This window comes from Sycon ciliatum, chromosome 4 (genome assembly GCF_964019385.1).
Source record: "Sycon ciliatum chromosome 4, ocSycCili1.1, whole genome shotgun sequence".
NCBI classification, from domain to species: Eukaryota; Metazoa; Porifera; class Calcarea; order Leucosolenida; family Sycettidae; genus Sycon; species Sycon ciliatum.
Window position 1 is genome coordinate 8,908,571 of NC_088646.1, and position 19,526 is coordinate 8,928,096.

The 19,526-nt window shown below is 46.6% G+C and overlaps 1 protein-coding gene across 1 annotated transcript in view; it reads left to right on the forward strand.

The window, feature by feature from the left end:
- The window catches only part of LOC135813395 (fibrillin-1-like), a gene marked incomplete at its 3' end in the record, with an annotated part of 46,517 nt that overhangs the window by 7,040 nt on the left and 19,951 nt on the right, over positions 1-19,526 (forward strand). The window contains exons 4-9 of the mRNA XM_065326493.1: positions 4,211-4,282; positions 4,645-4,716; positions 7,988-8,059; positions 8,871-8,942; positions 9,523-9,671; positions 9,991-10,218. Coding sequence (XP_065182565.1) covers positions 4,211-4,282; positions 4,645-4,716; positions 7,988-8,059; positions 8,871-8,942; positions 9,523-9,671; positions 9,991-10,218 — 665 coding nt within the window. The remainder of the gene's footprint in view (positions 1-4,210; positions 4,283-4,644; positions 4,717-7,987; positions 8,060-8,870; positions 8,943-9,522; positions 9,672-9,990; positions 10,219-19,526) is intronic.

A 19,526-nucleotide genomic window follows, 5' to 3' on the forward strand; every position in this document is an offset into this window, starting at 1 on the left:
ACTTATAATCAAGGTAAAGGCATTGGGTTTGGCTGGTATGGTTCCAACAAGGGTTTACGCACCAATGATGTTCAAGGTGGTTCGCTTGGACAGCCATGGGCAGTGGGTGATGTGATCCGGCTGATCCTGGATGCAGACCGGCACACTCTCACTGGAGTGCATGAGCGCAGTGGTAATACTGGTGTTATCAGCAATGTAACTGGTCCACTCTACCTGATGATTTCACTGTTTGGTGCTAAGCAGCAAGTGACCTTACTAGACTGATTATGCACTAACTTAGTACAGTTCGAGTCCACAAAGTTCCCCTCCTCCTAGCCCCCCCCCCCCTCCCCACACACACACCAGATTGATGCTGTACGTGGGCCTGGGTATGGTGCTGTTTTCAGTTTCCGCAGTGTGCTCCTGTCTTATTTATTAAGATCCCCGAGCAGGTCCCGTATTGCCGGTATTCTTCACCCCTTTAATGCGTGGGTCTCTTGTTAGTTACGCCCATTGTCATGTACGGTTCTTGTCTTGTGATGTCATAATAATGTGTTGTAACTGTACTTTTCACACCTGCTCCCAGTCCCGTGCCATCTCCACACTTTTACCATGTATGGCTATCTCACTTTATTGGCTGAGCTTTGTTTTCCTCCCTGTTCCTTTCTTTCCACTGTTTTCTTGTTTTCTTTTGTACTTTTACCATGGCTGGTTATCGCCCTCATCTCTGGGGTTGCTCCCCACATTAGCAGTGCGTGCACATGCTACGAGATTGAGTTTGATAAATAAATAAATGACGATAACTACATTTAGAAGGCTGTTTTCTACAAGACTACTACGGAAACACAACTAGACATGATGAACTCAAGACGAAGACTGCTTTTCACACCACAGCAACACGCGTATGCACCAAGACCACGTACACCCGACGTACACAAAATAACGTACTACAACATAGTATTATGGATATAATGGTCTAGTGTACGTGTGAGTATGGTGTGATATTTGACGCGTATGGCATGAGGTGCATGCAAGGGTAAGCATTGTCAGAGTGTGAGAACCTGCTTCTGTCTGCGAGTGACTGCTTGTCAAGTGAGTGCCGTACATGCGTAGTGCTAGTTTGGTCCGGGAGCGAGATTGATGAGTGATTCGTCCGTGGTCTGGTGATCTTGGCGGTGGTCATGTGTTCTGTACGTATTGGTCTCTGATCGGTCGTCGCGATTTGTCTCCATTTTATCACTGCTTGTTCTTTGTTGTTCCTTCAGTTTGTTCTTTGTCGTTCCTTGGTTTGATCTTTGGTGTCTTTCTTTGGTAGTCTTTGTTCTTCTCCTCCTGCACCCTTGCCGTTTGCTGTTTATAAGAAGTCAAATAACCTATCACGGTGTTGCAAAGTTGTGTGGCGGGGGCCAGGGGGAGAAGGTTACGTGCTAAACGTCAATACAATGCATCTTAAGCAGGTTGCGTATTGCTGGCATTATTCACTGCTTACATCAACTTTTTATTAATAATAGTTGTTATGTCTGGCCCTAAGGGCAGTAAGGGCCCACACACAGCATTACACAGGTTTGCATGGTTATTCTAATAAAGAAAGAACTGAAGGACAAGGAAAGAGAACGAATGCAACGAGGCAGTCTAATTTGACGCCAACAGTATAGAGGTAGCTGCTGAAACTACAGCGGCCAGACAATCCAAAAGCCAAAAACAAAAAAAACTTTGTGATTGCACGCATCTACTTAGAACAGTTACTGCAGCTTCCGAAATAGTCAATGAGAGCTGGGCTTCGAGCCGGATCAAGGTAGGAATGACTGATGAAGTCAGCCCGTATTGCATAGCGTTGGCGAATTACAGCAGATCGGGAAAAAAACATGCAACAGTTTCAATGAATTAAACGTAAAATAATCGTATGTGAAGACTGCTCGTCATGACCTACATGTAGAATATCCATTAGGCCCAGAAATGTCCACTTCCTACACTCCGGCCGCATCAGATCAAAGCAACAGGACAAGCAATACATACATAGTCAAAGGCAATAGTACGGATACTTAGCACTCCTCCACCAAGCGCTTGGGCGCGGAGACATGTGCCGGGCCGGAGTGATGCAAGGGAGCCGGTGCAACAACACTGGGAGCCGTCTCGACTCCGACGGCGTCTGCTGCTGGGGCTAGCGTATCATCCGGCCTTACAGTGTTACTGTCGCTGCTAGCGTCCGGAAATGGTAGCGGAGAATCTAATCCGGTAGGCGGGTCACTGGTCGGTGTAGACAGCTGATCTGCAGTGGTCGGTACTGTAGGTGCGACCGCCTGGTCCACAGAAGACGGAACAGGTACTTCTGTAGGAGTTGCATTATTTGTTAGAAAGTATTTTTTTCACAGTTAAAGGGGAAGTATACCCTAAAATCAAATTTTAACCAATTGTAGTCTTCGGGGTGCTGAGTCGAATGGTCTTGGTCCGAGGAAGCTGCGACGCTCCCTTCCTTCTTTTTTTACCAATCGAACTCGCGCACTTCCACTGAAACTGGGTGACTGCGCCCTACTAGATGGGGATTTGTATGCAAAATGTCACTAAAAGCGCCATGTCGTTCTTATAAAAGCACAGATGACCGCGATTGGCCCATATGTTGTAGTCTTTTGGACGCTGAGTCGACTGGTTTTGGTCCGAAAAGGCTGCGATGCATGAATTTGTTCAACATTAACAAAAGAAGAAAAGGAAGGGAGGTGACACCATGTGTCAACAGCAGGTAGCACAATACAGAACTATTTTAGCTGAAATGCATCCTTAAAAGCTGAGAGAGACTGTGAACAGCGAATATTATAAGAGAGTTTGAGCCAAAATGTGTAAGCCATAAAGACAGGTGAATTGCTATCGCTCTACGACGGCCAGTACAGAGAAACTTTGTGTGTGCTTCCATTAGTTTTCATTGGTATGCGGTGCTTTATTGGCGAGAGGCGAGCCGCTGTTTACCAGCGACAAGAAGTTAAGTTGATTTTTTCGAAAGACGTAATACTCAAGTCGCAGTGCGAAGCAACACGTCAAAAACTCACCTGCTTGGTATGGCGCTTTTGGTCATCGCAGAGCCATGAACTTTTGGCTCGGAGTAAAACACATCGTAGTCTCACTGTGACATGTTTTCTAATCAAAATACCAAGGGAGAAAGTGAGTATTGAGCCCGTTCCGGTTTGCGACATATCTCCTATTTGAAACACCCTCCTCTACCCTCTGTTTCTCAATTATGGTCTTAATTAATCTCTTAGTCCATCACCTTTTAAATATGCCCAACATGGATCAAGTCCTGCTTGGAAGCGCATGGATTTATTCCAGCCTTGCTGTGACCCACAGTTAATTGGGAACTTGTGGCCTGGCACGAGGGAAACGTTGATGCAGTGAATGGGATTTTCGATTTGACCATTTTGCTGGTGGGCTGATCTTGCATCTGCGCCTTTGATCTTTGCGGGTTCATCGGGTGGTGTTCCTACGGATGCTGAAAACGCAGTCTATTTGAGTCTCAGGCGAACCGTGAATTTGGATTACCTAAAGTATTCGTATATGGCTTTACTATGTGTGCATAGTCTAACGGGGATGGGGCTCAGAAAGTCTTCGTTTGTACCGTTGCGATAAATGACTGCAATTATGAACAGCACCTACGTCGTATACCGTTCACTATCCTAGCTCGGTTACGAAGCCTTGCGCTGGCAATACTAGTAATGTGGTTGCATGTGGCAGATTATTCCACTGTTTGGCTAGCATTATCCTGGGCCTTTTTTCCGGATCATGGCGTTGGAGTGGTAACGGACCATGGCCGCGCTACTTGTAAGCAAGTTTAAAATCTCTTTCGACATGGCTATATGTTGCTGCTGGTGTACTGTGTGTTTATTCTGGACACACCAGCAGCTTTTCATGGTAATGTGTGCGCATACAGCTCAGATATGTGATCGACCAAGTCTGAAACACGTATATGTATATATCTTACATGGTTTGCATTGTAATAGGACCAGAGTCAAGCCAATCCCTTTATAAAGTTTTTTTAAAATGTTTTCAGCCTGGAGTGGAATCTGTCAATGTGTTGACAACTCTTTTCCACGCATCCCTTTCTTTCTGTGCCAGAGCTGGAGCTACTATTTCAATTTTGAAACGTTGATGTTTTTGCTGGTCAACATCTAATCATACAGGACGTGACGATGATTGTGATGTGTGTGTGTGTGTGTTGTTCTATGGCTTGCTACATCGCACTCAGAGACCTTCATAACAACGCTATTGTGCAACTTCACTGGGAAGCATTTCATGGACTGACCCACCTGACTTTCCTGTAAGCTGATGTTAGAGGTTTGACAAAAATGTTCGCAGGGTCTTGGTCTATACAGCATCCCTGCTCCCTCATGGTGAAGGTTCCACACATTTGTCTGCTTTATAGTTGTAGTTTGGCATGGGCGTAATGTGGATGATTTCACCCTTATGATTGTAGCCTCCACCCATGCATGGGCTCAGTAGCAACTATCGAATCGTGACAAGGAAGCAGTGTATGTAGTGAAAGTAGCTCTTGTCGTGTCACACTGAGTTCGGTTCTATTTGTGTTTGTGCAGCTGTGTAGGCCATTTTTCATGTTCTTGAATATTGTTTCCATAGAGATAACATGTTGCTCTGTCTGCTTGTATGTTATCGCCATTTTAGGGACCTGTCATCCAATTCTCTAGCTGATTTGCCAGCTGCTATATTCCAAGACTTACGATCTCTATCTTCAGTGTAAGTTAGCATCGATTTGTATTGTTTTCACTCACAAAGCGACTGTTCAGTACATGGGGTAGTGGTCTACCAGAGCAATCACACTCACCACCGTGGTGGTTTTCCAGAAATGAGAAGAAGCAAAAAACCACACTCGCAGCCACAGAATAGATGAATAGCCGAAAAACATCTAAATCCATCAAAGAACCGCCAGCAAGCGGGAGAAAAGGCCGTGAAATCAAGTGAAACAGCATGGCCAGTGGTGAGCATGGTTGACTGGGCAGCAGGGGAGCGCCTGAAAAACAATGACTCCCTACATTCCTAGCCGCGACCGCTCAACCGGGCTAGAGGAAAAACACGCCTTTCGGCCAAAAAACCTTTCTATTTTCATTAATTCCTGCCCCGCTGCCAGTCGGACCCAAGAATAGAGATAGCAAGAAATGGTATGTAATAACCGGTGTATGTCATAATCATAAGCCACACACATAGGCATAGATTGTCAAGAAAAACAGCGGACGACTCCCATGAAACCAGGGTGGGTGGGCGGGCAACTTCAACTACCACGAGGAAAAACAAAGACCACGATGGCAGGTTCAACGGAGTTGCGCAGAACAAGAGCAAATGAACGAAAATATTTGTGAGTGAAAAATACGTTTTTTGCACTCTTTCGCTACGCTCAGCCGTGAAAAAACAAAACTATTGTATTTTATTATTTTACTTGGACATTCCCTACAGACCCTACGGTCTTCTTACAGGGTGCCCAAGATGATTGAATGTGTTAACCCTTTATGTACTGAAAAAATTGTACACAGACTGAATTTGATCTCGACTCACCTCAAATTCAATAATAATTATCTGGGTCATAACTTTAGTGTCCTTTTGACGATTTTTTCAATCTTGGGCTTCCTGGTAAGCTCGTTGCAAGAGGAACACATTGAGCCCACGCTTGCCACCACGAAGGTCAAAATGCCAGCGCTACAGCCCAGCGTCTTAGCTGCAACGCCAATATTCCGACAGAAGTCGTCTTGCATCAGCCATTTCGCTCTCCTTGCTCGTAACAACTAACTGTTACTTCAAAAAAATTCACAAACTGCCATGAGTCCGTTTACCATTTTGAACGTGTTTCTACATCACTGCATGCCCAGAATGATGGGGAAATCCCTCATTCAAATTTGCGCGAGCGGCTATTGAGCGACATTTTCCGCGATTCGACTTTCGAGCTTCGTAACTCTGGAACCACACTATCGGAGCGCTTCAGCGATTGTTTCAATGGACAGCTGGGAGTTTTCTCTTTGACCTACATATTTTAGTTTTCGGATATAACCCAGGAACGACTGAGTTACGATCGATTGAAATTTTGAAAAGTTTCGATCCCAGGGGATCGAAAGTTGTACAGTCCGTACACAAAGGGTTAAGTTCCCGGCGAAATGAATTGGGGATATGACTAGTGCGAAGGGATTCAAGAAGCGCATTAAAGCAGTCATCATCAAGGAATGAAATAGATTTATATCCAGCATGAGTTTGCACAATGGGTAGAGAAAGGGAAGTACTGTAGTGCCTTGTATAAAAGCCTGTCTTGTATAGAAGCCTGTTTTGAATACAAGCCTGATTTTTAAGATACACTGTCGGCACACAAGCCTGGTTTTGGTATTGACATACATAGAAACACCTGGTTTAAATAGAAGCCTGACCTGAATAGAAGCCTAGCACTGATATCGGCTTATACGGCCGTAAGCACCTGATGTTATACGCGACATTACGGTATTGACTTGGCCGCGGGTGACTCTATCTGTGTGAGCGCAGTCACGGTGAAGGGAGAACATGTCAGAGAGGAGTGAACTGCAGATATTGTGGATGCAACGGAACACAAAGAATATGGACCTAGTATGATATATTGTGGCTAAGCTAATTATGTGGTACCTCTCAAGCAAGTATGATGTGCGCGTGAATATGTCGTGCTCAAAGATGCATCTAAGTGCTCTCTTACTTATGCGTAGCAGCTGACCACGAGCTGTGCCATGAGTGTTAAGATGGAACCGCATACAATCTACTATAGGATTTAGATCTCAAACGAGGCACGAAGTTTAATGCTGTATGAGAAAAACCCATCGTTAACTCAAGAAACGTTGCTCAAACGCTGTTCCTTCTCTCCTCTGTACTAGAGAAATAGAAGAAGGGTGCGTATTGGCAAGGTCGTTAAACGTTGGGCTGCTAAGTGGAAAATTTTGCAATTTGTTGTACAGCCAACTTTGCGTATAGCGACACGCGGCGGGGCACCAGAAAAGTGTCCTTATTCGCGAAGTGTATTTATACGCGAAGTGTCTTTATACCCGAAGTCTCATTATATGTATTACAGTTAGATGGGACTTTGCTCTGGGCATGGAAATTCTGCCTTTTCACTCACAAAGCAACTGTTCAGTACATGGGGTAGTGGTCTACCAGAGCAATCACGCTTACCACCGTAGTGGTTTTCCAGAAATGAGTAGAAGCAAAAACCACACTCGCAGCCACATAATAGATAAATAGCCGAAAACATCTAAATCCATCAAAGAACCGCCAGCTAGCGGAAGAAAAGGCCGTAAAATCAAGTGAAACAGCCTGGCCAGTAGTGAGCATGGGTGACTGAGCAGCAGGGGAGCGCCTGAAAACAATGACTCCCTACATTCCTAGCCGCGACCGTTCAACCGGGCTTGAGGAAAACACGCCTTTCGGCCAAAAAACCTTTCTATTTCAATAATTCCTGTTCCTCTGCCAGTCGGACTCAAGAATAGAGACAGCAAGAAATAGTATGTAGTAACCGGTCAGTGTGTGTCATAATCATAAGCCACACACATTGGCATAGAATATCAAGAAGAACAGCGGAAGATCCCCATGAAACCAGGGTGGGTCGGCGGGCAACTTCAACTACCATGACGAAAAACAAAGACCACAATGGCAGGTTCAACAGAGTTGCGCAGAACAAGAGCAAATGCACGAAAATATTTGTGAGTGAAAAATACATTTTTGCACTCTTTCGCTACGCTCAGCCGTGAAAAAACAAAACATTCGCGAATTGTTGTTATATCCACAATCGTTATTGGCAAAGTTGACTGTACTTAAAACTCGACCAACTTTCAACCGTCTTACCATAACCAAAAACATGGAAATTTGTAAACCTACTCCTACCAATATCCACCGGTTGGTAAGGGCAAGCGAATAAGAGAATGGCTAATCCTACAGTTTGAAGTTCATAGTGTGTAGGTTTGCGGTAGCGCTGATTTATGCCAATCATCCTGGTGTGTCCACGCTGCAGTGATCTATCTGGAAATGACCTAGGTGACCTGCCGGCAACGCTATTTCAAGGATGCAATGCGCTGCACACGCTGTGAGTCGCCATGGACGTTACTCACCGGGTCAATGTCTTCTGGCTATTAAACTGTTCAACATGTTGTTACACTGTTGCTTTCGCTTGACTTGACTAGTGCTTGTTGCGGTGGGTAGCTAGGCACTTGCGTGCATGCTATTTCCAGCTAGGCACTTGCGTGCATGCTACTTTGTTGTGCTCTCAAATGCCGCTGGCCAAGATGATCATTGTGGGTTGAGCGGGTGCTCTGGTCGGTTTGTTTGATGTGCGATGCAACCGCGTGAATTTCTGTTTGCAAGTATGCATGCTTGAGAGGTTTGGATCGTCGTGTTAGCCGAATAGCTTCAGTTATCTTGAGTGGGCTGAGTAGAGTCCGTATCCTGCCTATAGCAACCACCTCATGGTACTAGCTCGTCACCTGAGAAGTTAGTTAGACAGGGAGTCATGCGGATTCAGTGCCATGGACAGCACTGGTCGCTTCCGTCTGGCCGATTATTCAACAGTGTTCAAGTGCCTCGGTTCGACTTGACTAGTGATGAGCATGATGAACTTTTCTAAAAGAAGGAATTATAGCCCGGGTGTAGGTAGGCAGGCAAACATTCTGAATAAGTCTGAAAAGTGTGAAAATGTAATGACATGGTTTGCAGTCTTACTGCATTCGATTGTTCAAAGTGGTGCGGGAGTACTGAGTGCCTGGACCGGCTCAACTCTAATAGGAGTACTGAGTGCCTGGACCGGCTCTACTCTAATAGGAGGTGCATCAGGCTATCAGTTGCTGTTGCCTTGACTTTGACTTGTTTGTTTGTCACAAACCGACTTCTGTGCTGTCCAGCTCCCTGAGTAGCAATCTTCTTCATGATCTTCCACCGGCCATTTTCCTGGGCCTGGGACATCTAGTCAATGTGTAAGTGTGTGTGTGTGTGTGTGTGTGTGTGTGTGTGTGTGTGTGTGTGTGTGTGTGTGTGTGTGTGTGTGTGTGTGTGCGTGTGTAACGTTATGTGTGTGTGTGTGTGTGTGGTGTGTGTGTGTGTGTGTGTGTGTGTGTGTGTATGTGTGTGTGTGTGTGTGTGTGTGTGTGTGTGTGTGTGTGGTGTGGTGTGGTGTGTGTGTGTGTGTGTGTGTGTGTGTGTGTGTGTGTGTGTGTGTGTGTGTGGTGTGTGCTTGTGTGTAACGTTATGTGTGTGTGTGTGTGTGCGTGCGTGCGTGTGGGTGGGTGGGTGGGTGGGTGCAAATTGTGTTGCTTATTGTAATGATTCAAGACGGTGGCTGGCTTGCTCATGTATTTGTTTAGAAAAGTACTATTTTGACAATGAACAGTTGCAACAGATGATGAGAATACATGCTGATTGTATGTGATGCCAAGTCAATGCTGTATTGTAAGTCAACAGGAGGTCATTCCCCGGGCTCACGTGATGAAACAAAGAATTCCGCTCAGGCTGCTGAAGTCTGCATTTCACAGTGTATTGTTTTGCTGCTTGCTGCAGGTTCCTGGCTAGCAACTTCATAGCATGTGACTGTCAACTTCAGTACATTGCACAGCTTACTCCCAATGCACACATTGCTGTAGACAGCGATGGTAGTGGTGGGTGTTCACCAGCACAGCCACCACTGGTGGGTCTGATGGATTGCGGTGGTGAGTTGACAGACGTTATTTTGAAGCAAATCTGACGGTGATTTAGCTAGACGCAAAATGATTATCTTATGATGAAGCAGCCACGAGTAATATTATCTACTAATAAACATGTGCAATCGTCATGTAGAAATGACCAAACTCTGCATATCACTCTGACAACGGGGTTGAAAATTGCTTAGCTTGGTCTTCGCCCTCATATATCTTTGCTTGCTTTGAGCGTAAGAACACTGAGGGTGATCGATCACATTCGATTTATCAAATTGAAAAAGATCAGTTGAGCATTGAGCTCTATGCTTTCTCATCATGGTTGGATTTGCAGAAGTCGACTGTGGCGACCCAGGCATACCAAACAATGGCTCGCTGTCCACTACGAACACAAGTCATGGCGCCGAGGTTGCATTCTCGTGCACCGCTGGTCAGGGGCTGACTCTGCTTGGTGACACAGATGTCGTGTGCACTGCGAACGGCTCGTGGATGCTAGTGGATACTTCGGGATCGTCTGGCATGTCCACGCTAGGCGTGTACACTGCTGTGCCGAAATGTGACGGTGAGTGTACTACTGGTAATGGGAGCTACATGTATATGTAGTCCAGTACATGTATGTGCATGCATTCTTTACTGACAGTCTGTTAGGCAACACATAGTTTTCCTATGTTTCTCAGCGGAAAATTTTAACAAAATATTATGATCACACCAGAGCAGTTCAGGACAAGACAAAAGGGGAACTGTTGACTTCAAGATCAAAACTAGAACGTTGAACTAGAACGACAGAGAAGCTCAGCAGCACAACGGAAAAGCATGCGCGGCTGATACAACTTAGAGCAGAGGAGTAGAAAGATAATGATCTATCACGTGAGGTAGCTCACTAGTACGGATATCACATCCCTCCACCATTAGATGAGGAACACATAAGCAATAGTATGAGAAATGAGTTCACTATAATTTGTTGCGGATACGAGAAGCGAGTTCAATGTAACACACTAAGGAACTGCAAATATCAACAGAGAGCTGAATGCAAAACCCAGCAGGTCTGCAGTTACAAGTTCATACGATCAGGGGACTTCCTTGAGCGTGTAGACCTGCGCAGATTAGAGCTAGGAGAATTAACAGAGATAGCAGAAGACTGAGTAGAAGATTCAGCAGAAGGTGCAGCAGATGCAGAAGAGGATAGCGATGTTGATTCCACATCCTGGCGGCTGGCGGCAACCTCTGGCTGTGACGGCTGTGGTGATTCGGCATCTGCATGTGACGGCGGCTGTGCAGTTGCCAAAGTTGAAGTTGATGGCGGTGATGACCGGTCGGATATGCCTGCACTCTCGGGTAGCATTTCTCCTCCCTCGGACGGAAGACGGCGTCTAATGTGATCAGCATGGCGCTTCCATATGCGACCATCATCCAGACGTACAGTAAACGTGGCTGGACCAAGACATTCTTCCAGCACACCAGGCATCCATTTAGGCGTCGATGTGAAGTTAATCACCCAAACAGCATCACCACAACAGAGATCCGACGCCCGAGCTGTGCGACGGTCAACAGCAGCACCTTGCTTGTTCAAGACACGTGCTGATGTATCTGGAAACGTCAGGTCAAGACGAGAACGTGGCGTGCGGTTCATAAGCAGCTGAAATGGTGACTGGCCTGTTGTTGACTGAGGCGTTAAGCGATAATGAAACAGAAAGCGGTGTAACCGTGACGCTAGGTCTCCACCAGCACCTGACAATTTCTTCAAGCCGGATTTGACTGTTTGAACTGCTCGTTCAGCAAGACCGTTGCTTGCTGGGTGGTAGGGTGAAACCAAGGTATGCTTGATACCGTTACTTGAGCAGAATTGTTGAAACTCCGAGCTGGTGAACACTGAGCCATTATCCGAGACAAGCTGTTGCGGAAGACCATGTGTAGCGAAACACTCACGAAGCTTGCCAATGGTAGCTGTCGACGTAGCAGATGGAACGGCGTGCACGTCGATGTACTTGCTGTGGCTGTCGACGATCACAAGTAGCATCTTGCCTTCCACAGGGCCTGCATAATCAATGTGCAGTCGGGTCCAGGGTTTGCCTGGCCACTCCCAGGGATGCAATGGCTGTAGTGCTGGAGACTTCTGGGTTGCTTGACATGGCTCACAGCTGCGGACCTTGAGTTCAATTTCGGCATCGATCGATGGCCACCAGACGTAGCTGCGGGCGAGCGACTTCATTCTGGTTATGCCGGGATGGCTGAAATGTAACTCTTCCAGTAACTTTTCTCGGCCTTGGGGCGGAATGACAACGCGAGACCCCAACAGTAAGCACCCATCGATGATGGAGAGTTCACTTCGACGACGGTAGTACGCTTGGTAATCACTATGCACGTCGTTAGGCCAGCCTTCCTGGACGTACTTAAGAACTAATGCAAGTACTGGATCACGGCGAGACCATTGCGCAACGCTCGATGATGTCACGGGAGTTCCGTCCAAAACAGTCATTGACAAAACTGTTTCAGCCGGCACGGGAACCTGGAATTCTGGCGTTGGTGCCGGCAGACGACTGAGACCATCAGCGTTTCCATTCGATTTGCCGGGCTTGTACTGTAGCTCATAGTCATAGTTGGCTAACATCAGCGCCCAACGCTGAATACGACCGCTGGCCATAGCAGGAACGGGCCGACACTCGCTGAACAAACCCAGCAGAGGTTTGTGGTCTGTTTGAAGAGTGAATGATTGGCCATACAGGTACTTGTGGAATCGCTTGACAGCGAAAACCATGGCGAGGCCTTCCTTCTCAATCTGTGCGTAGTTTCGTTCTGCTGACGACAGGGTACGCGATGCGAAGATTACCGGATGCTCCTCGCCATTGACAACATGCGACAAAACTGCACCAATGCCATACGGTGAGGCATCACAGCTCACAATAATTGGTAGTTTAGGGTCGTAATGCACACGGACGGGTGAGTCAATGAGCAGCTTCTTGCTACTCTCGAATGCGGACTGTTGACGATGAGACCAGTCCCAACTCTTGGAAGACAATAGTTCATACAACGGAGCAAGTACTGAGCTCAGGTTAGGAATGAACTTGTGGTAGTAGTTGATTAGTCCGAGGTAGCTTCTCAGCTCTTGGACGTCGGTAGGAGCCCTTGCATCAATGACATCTTGCACTTTCTCCTTGGTGGGCTTAATTCCAGATGCATCGATGATGTGACCTAAGAATGTCACAGAGGACCTTGCAAATGAACATTTGGTGCGGTTCAAACGCAATCCAGCTGCGTTGAGACGTTCCAGAACCATGTTCAGATGTTTGTCGTGTTCTTCACGAGTTGTGCCTGTTACTTTTCCTCAGCGCCCAGGTCAACACACTTTCGTCAACACCGGGTTTCCGCACACAATCGAATCACAGTTCAGTTTTACTCCACTCCGGAGAACACAATTCTTCAGACCCATGGAACATAGGAAAATCACAACAGCTACAAACTTGTAGAATCTAGAGCACAGGTCCAACACAACAAGAACCAAAACATTCCACACGGCCAGCAACATGTGCATGCGAACAACTCTCACAGGACAAAAGGCACATGCTTCCAAAACCAATACACACTCCGGCCCGGCCGGCCAGTGTCGCATATGCCAGCGATACATGCATAAAAGGAAGTACAGTGAGAAGGAAGTAACGCAGGTCACATGAAAGCGCGTAGCATTCCCACGTGTAAGCTAACACGCACCACAAATCACGTATCACAGACACAGGGCCTAGGGCACAACTGCAACTGTGCACTACGCACACATTCAAATACAGCTGTAGACACGCACTGCATAAATCTACAAGTACTCGTACAAACTGTGCAGGTCAGCGACACCTGCAGCATCTGCTGGAACAATGGCACAAGGGAGTACTAAGAGTAAGAAAACGTAACAGTGCCAGAGACAAGGATGTCATCCAAGTAGATCACGACCATTGGTATTCCAGCTAGCAATTGGTCGAGCGTACGTTGAAATATGCTCGGGGCCGAAGACACACCAAAAGGCAGTCGGTTGTACACAAACAGTCCCTTTGTGGTGTTGATGGTGGTAAGAAGTTTAGACTGTTCATCCAGTGGTAATTGGAGATAAGCTTGACTGAGGTCCAGCTTGGTGAAGCAACAGCCATTAGCAAGTTTCACGTACAAATCCTCTATGTTCGGCAATGGGTACTTATCTGTCTTGGCTGCCTGGTTAACAGTGCACTTGTAATCACCACAGATGCGGACTTGGCCATTGCTCTTGAGAACTGGCACAATCGGTGCTGCCCACTCAGCGAATTCGACTGGCTGAATGACATTGTTGTCGACTAGTTTGTCCAGCTCCTTCTCCACGGCAGACTGTAGAGCATAAGGCACAGAGCGAGCTTTCAGGAAGCGAGGTCTAGCATTGCGGTCGACTGCAAGCTTGACACTGCCGTGCTTCCAGGTGCCTAGTCCGGGCTTGAAAACATCAGGATGCTTGCTCAGGAGGTCACTGCTCAGATCTCCGGTGACATTGAAGACTCGGTTCCAGTTGAGCTTTAGCGTCTGCAGCGCGTCTCTACCCAACAGATTCGGACCAGAACCCTCGACGACAAACATGGTCAGCTGAGCCGAGTTCTTCGCATGGCGGGCATTGCAGATGAGACGACCAATAACTGGTATGATCTTGCCAGCATACGACCTAAGGCTCGGCAGGTCATTCGTCTCCAGACTGGGGAGTTGCTGCTTGGTATCTTTCGACGCCAGTGTCTGGTACTCCGCTTTGTTGATTATTGTTACTGCCGCTCCGGTGTCTATCTCAAACACAACAGGGGTGCCAGCCAGACTCACACTACACATATAAGGATCCACGTTGGAACGCACATGACCAGAGCAACTGGTGTGGTGCAGCTCCGCACTGTATTCCGCCGTCTGGTCAGGTGATGCGAACTCCGGGGCTCTCTGCTCGGAAAACTGATGCACAGCCTTCGACCGGCATACCTTTGCGAAATGATTCGACCTGCTGCAGGACTTGCACGTCTTGCCCCATGCTTCGTCGCCAAATATTATGATCACACCAGAGCAGTTCAGGACAAGACAAAAGGGGAACTGTTGACTTCAAGATCAAAACTAGAACGTTGAACTAGAACGACAGAGAAGCTCAGCAGCACAACGGAAAAGCATGCGCGGCTGATACAACTTAGAGCAGAGGAGTAGAAAGATAATGATCTATCACGTGAGGTAGCTCACTAGTACGGATATCACACAAAAGGAAGGCGGGCGGAAAAAGACAAAAAGACAAGAAAAAAAACAAGAACAATTTCCACTGAAAACTGTATTCTCTCTCACACCTCACATTTGCAACAGCAAAACCACAGTGCAGGGTCGGCTGCAGACAGCCGCGTTGCAAGACAAACAACAAAAATAAAAATAATACCGGTAAGCATATAAAACAAGTTTCGCAAATATTCGAAGTTCGAGAGAACATTGCTTCTCATTTCTTTCGAATACTCAGCCAACGAGAAGCGTACACTATATGAGCCAGAGCACGCTAAAATTTGACCACAGACCAAAAGTCGATTTTCAGTTTTTGCTCAAAAATGATCAAACACACCTAAAATGTTCAATGTCTGAAAGTTTTGGATTGATCTGACATGTCTAAGTGTTGCTACAATGGTATTATATGCAGCACTGTTAAAATGGTGAAATTCTATGTACAGCAATTTTTGCACACAGTTGATATGTCCCTTGGTTCATCCTTTCCAGGTCAGTTCCTCTGTCCAGGGTCTTATAGCATGAGCTGACAGGTACTCCGCCACATCCAACATTTCTATAGGCAGCTGAGCTGGGTGTCCAAAATACCTCCTGGTTCAGTACCACTGGAGAACCGCCAGCGAAAACACGGTCAATATCTGTAGATGGCCGAAGAAGTTGGCATTCCACGTCCTCTCCATCACACTCCACCTGTACTTTCAGATATGCAGTATACACTGCTGCACACAGTCTTCCTCAACATACTGGACGTCGCACTCATATTCCCCACACCAAAGCCCATCTGCACAGGGTTTTCTCCGCTCGCCAGAGAGTACTGCTTTCGCTGCCTACTGTTCGTGCTAACGATGTTCCGCATAAGGGTACTCAAATTATCGACTTGAGCAAGTTGAGGGAGCAGCAGAGTCCATTGTTTGTTTTTTCACTTGCAACCAATACTGGCATTGTCCCGGATATGTGCAGCGATGTCCATTCTGGCCAAATCATAGGCGGACTCACCTCCCAAGTCAGTGTCGATGCCAATCGCTTGCCAGGTTGTCATCAGAGTAGAATTCCTCGTCACTGCAGATCGTGGGACTACCAGCATCAATTATTTTACGCTCGATGAAAGTGGCGCCCTCAAATGACTCGTCGCTGTAGCCATCATTGTCTTCCTTCTGTTTCCGATCCGAATCCTCAAAATATTTCATCCTGCGCATGGAGTGCGAGGATGTCGTCTTCTTCCGCAGTACAGTCCTACTACTAGGCTCTTCTGTCGATACATCTATGACGATCAGTTTTAGGCGATTCAGCGCAACATGGAATACAAACTCAAACAAATAAACTTACTTGCAACAAAGAAATGCATCCGGAACAGTCCAGTCGACCGAGGAGAACAACAACAGCGACTCGCGTTGCACTGCACTTCGTATTTTTTGACGCGGAATTCAAATCGCGATTTTCTCGACTTTTTCCAAAAAAAGCTGTGGTCATGTTTTAGCGCGCTCTGGCTCATATGTTGTATGTGTGATAACTGATTCATACAAGGCACTACGTAGACAGTACTAATCCAATGGTACAGGTTTACCCTGGTTAGTACGACATCGGGTACAAGACAAATCTCATTAGTAGACAACGATCCACAATCCCCTGACGCCTGAAACACGTATATGCAAGTCCAGATAGTAGACAATACTCGTTATAAGACGCACATTTTTGAAACCTCCGGGTTGTCTACTAACGAGGGTAGACCTGTACATATTTGCCCACGCAGAACAACAGGCAATGTGCAACAATGTGAGTATAAAAGAGTTTGATGACGAGATGGCGAAGAGAACATCTGCTATCGCAACACCGCACGCTTTCCCACTTGTATTTTATTTTTGTTCCTTCAACGTTCTTATGTCCGCTTTGTTAACACTTTTGACCGCACTAACTTAATAAAACTCTCGTTTCCATGCCACAAGCTGATCTTTTCCTCGCCATGCGTCCATTGTTTGGATTTTCTGGTCGGGTAAGATCTCCACGACGTTGCTCCACAGGTGCCAGTCGCCACGGAACTTGCCCGCGGTATTTCTGCCACGGAGACCCACGAGGCTCAGGCAGTGAAAGACTGAAAGCTTCGTTGCGGCAGCTATCAACGCAGAGAACACACGGAGAGCGCTCCTTTGCTGCTGTGCTACACATACCTCACTGAAAGGTGTACGATATTTGATTGACGCATCCAGCTGCTGCAGCAGTGCAGAGTACATACATGTACATATTGTACAATCATGTTAATTGAAGTATGAACTTTTTTCTTCCGAGAATTCTGAAAACCTCTGCGCGCCGGTTACACGAAGCATAGAGAAAACTGTGTGTTGCCTTATCTTTAGGTTGTGCAGTGCTGCTCGGTGAAGTGAAATCCGATTAAGCGAGTCAATGTCTCGCCGGGTGATCCTAGACCTGCAAACACTGGTATGTGTACTGCTGCAGGACACTGCCAACTTGATTCACACGATCGCGAAGCACTGCCACTGCCCACTGCCCATTTGTAGCTTGCTGCCCAGAAATGAAACAGTGTAACTCAACAGACAAGGAACAATGGGTAAGCTGGGATAATATCTGAAATGCAAGAGCAGTGCCAACTTACACTGAATGTAGAGACCATAAGTCTTGGAATATAGCAGCCGTGGCAAATCAGCTAGAGAATTGGATGGCAGGTCCCTGGTGGCGGTAACGTGCGCGCGGGCGGGGCGGCATGTTACCTCTGTGGAAACAATATTCAAGAACATGAAAAATGGCCTATACAGCTGCACAAACACAAATAGAACCGAACTCAGTGTGGCACGACAAGAGCTATTTTCACTACATACACTGCTTCCTTGTCACGATTCGATAGTTGCTACTGAGCCCATGCATGGGTGGAGGCTACAATCATAAGGGTGAAATCATCCACATTACGCCCATGCCAAACTACAACTATAAAGCAGACAAATGTGTGGAACCTGCACCATAAGGGAGCAGGGATGCTGTATAGACCAAGATCCTGCGAACATTTTCGTCAAACCTCTAACATCAGCTTACAGGAAAGTCAGGTGGGTCAGTCCATGAAATGCTTCCCAGTGAAGTTGCACAATAGCGTTGTTATGAAGGTCTCTGAGTGCGATGCAGCAAGCCAAAGAACAACACACACATCACAATCATCATGCCATGTACCATTAGATGAAGATGTTGACCAGCAAATTCTTTTTCTAACGCTCCAAATAGTAGCTGCAGCTTTTGTATTTGTACTTGTATTAAAATTTATGGATTCTCCACAGGCCTTAGCCTAAATCGAGGGAGCCTCCAGCTCTGGCACAGAAAGACAGGGAAGAGTGGAAAAGAAGCGTCACCACATTTTGGGATTGTACTTGATGTTGAAACATTTAAAAAAGGCTCTATACAAAAGGGGTTGGCTAGACTCTGGTCCTATTACAATGCAAACCATGTAGGACATATACATATACAACTCAGACTTGGAAGTAGTGTTGATACGAGCGTATCTATAACAAACGAGCGATCAGTTCCACTAACGAGCAAGCTATCGAGCGAGCTAACGAGTTTCATTGAAGTATCCAATATGATTTTTTGAATAATTTTTTTGAAGTTCGATTTTTTTCAGCTGGTTCAAATTATCACCGCCGGCATTTGGGGTTGCTGCTGCTTCACTTCGGACTGCTGTTTGGTGTCGAGATGTCTTTTCAGCGCCGTTGTTGAGCAGGCTTTGTAAGAATAGACCGTTTTGCAAAGATTGCAAGTACATGTAGCCATGTTCTTCGCTGCATCGCGGGAGAAAACTTCCAAACGACTGAGCGTAACTTTCACTCGAATGGAGAGTTGACCGAAGCATGTCCTTCGACGGGTCAGCAGATGCAGAACAAGACATCAGTATAGAGTCCACCAAAGCTGCAACGACAACTGAAACAACTCAGGCTGTGTTTACATGAAGCGTTTCAACCCGGGTCAGATTTCAACCCGCCATGTGCACAAAGTGAATGGCGCGTTTACATGACGCATTGCGCTTGACCCGGGTTGAAATTTCGCCCCGGGTTGATTTCAACCCTCCCCCCAAGGGGAGGGTTGAAATCAACCCGGGTCAAGAAAATCGTACAAACGTACTTCTGTGCGTATCTCGCGCCAGGTTTGAACAGCACTGCAGATGCAAATTTCGCGCGAACGGATTCACGTGACCATACAGGACTGTAGAAGTGGACTTTTGGCGGCATATCAGTATTTGACCCGGGTCAACTGTCTTCATGTAAACGCTCACCTCTTTTGTCTATCGTACAGACTTTCAACCCGGGCTGAACTCGACCCGGGTTGAAATTTCTCATGTAAACACAGCCTCAGTGTCGTGCAGGCATACAGTCACTCTGACTGCGAGTGATTTTCACTTGGCGCGGAGCTGGACTCTCGATCGACCAGGGAGTCGTAAAAAATACTTACGACTCTCTGGTCGACATGTGTACGGAGTACGGTGTTCGTTAGTGCAAACGAGCTGGCCGCACAAACGAGCCGAGTTTCTGGCGAGCGAGCTAACGAGTACCAGGTGAGATCGTTTCAACACTACTTGGAAGATCACATATTATCTGAGTTATATTATATGCGCACTCGTTAGCATGAAAATCTGCTGGT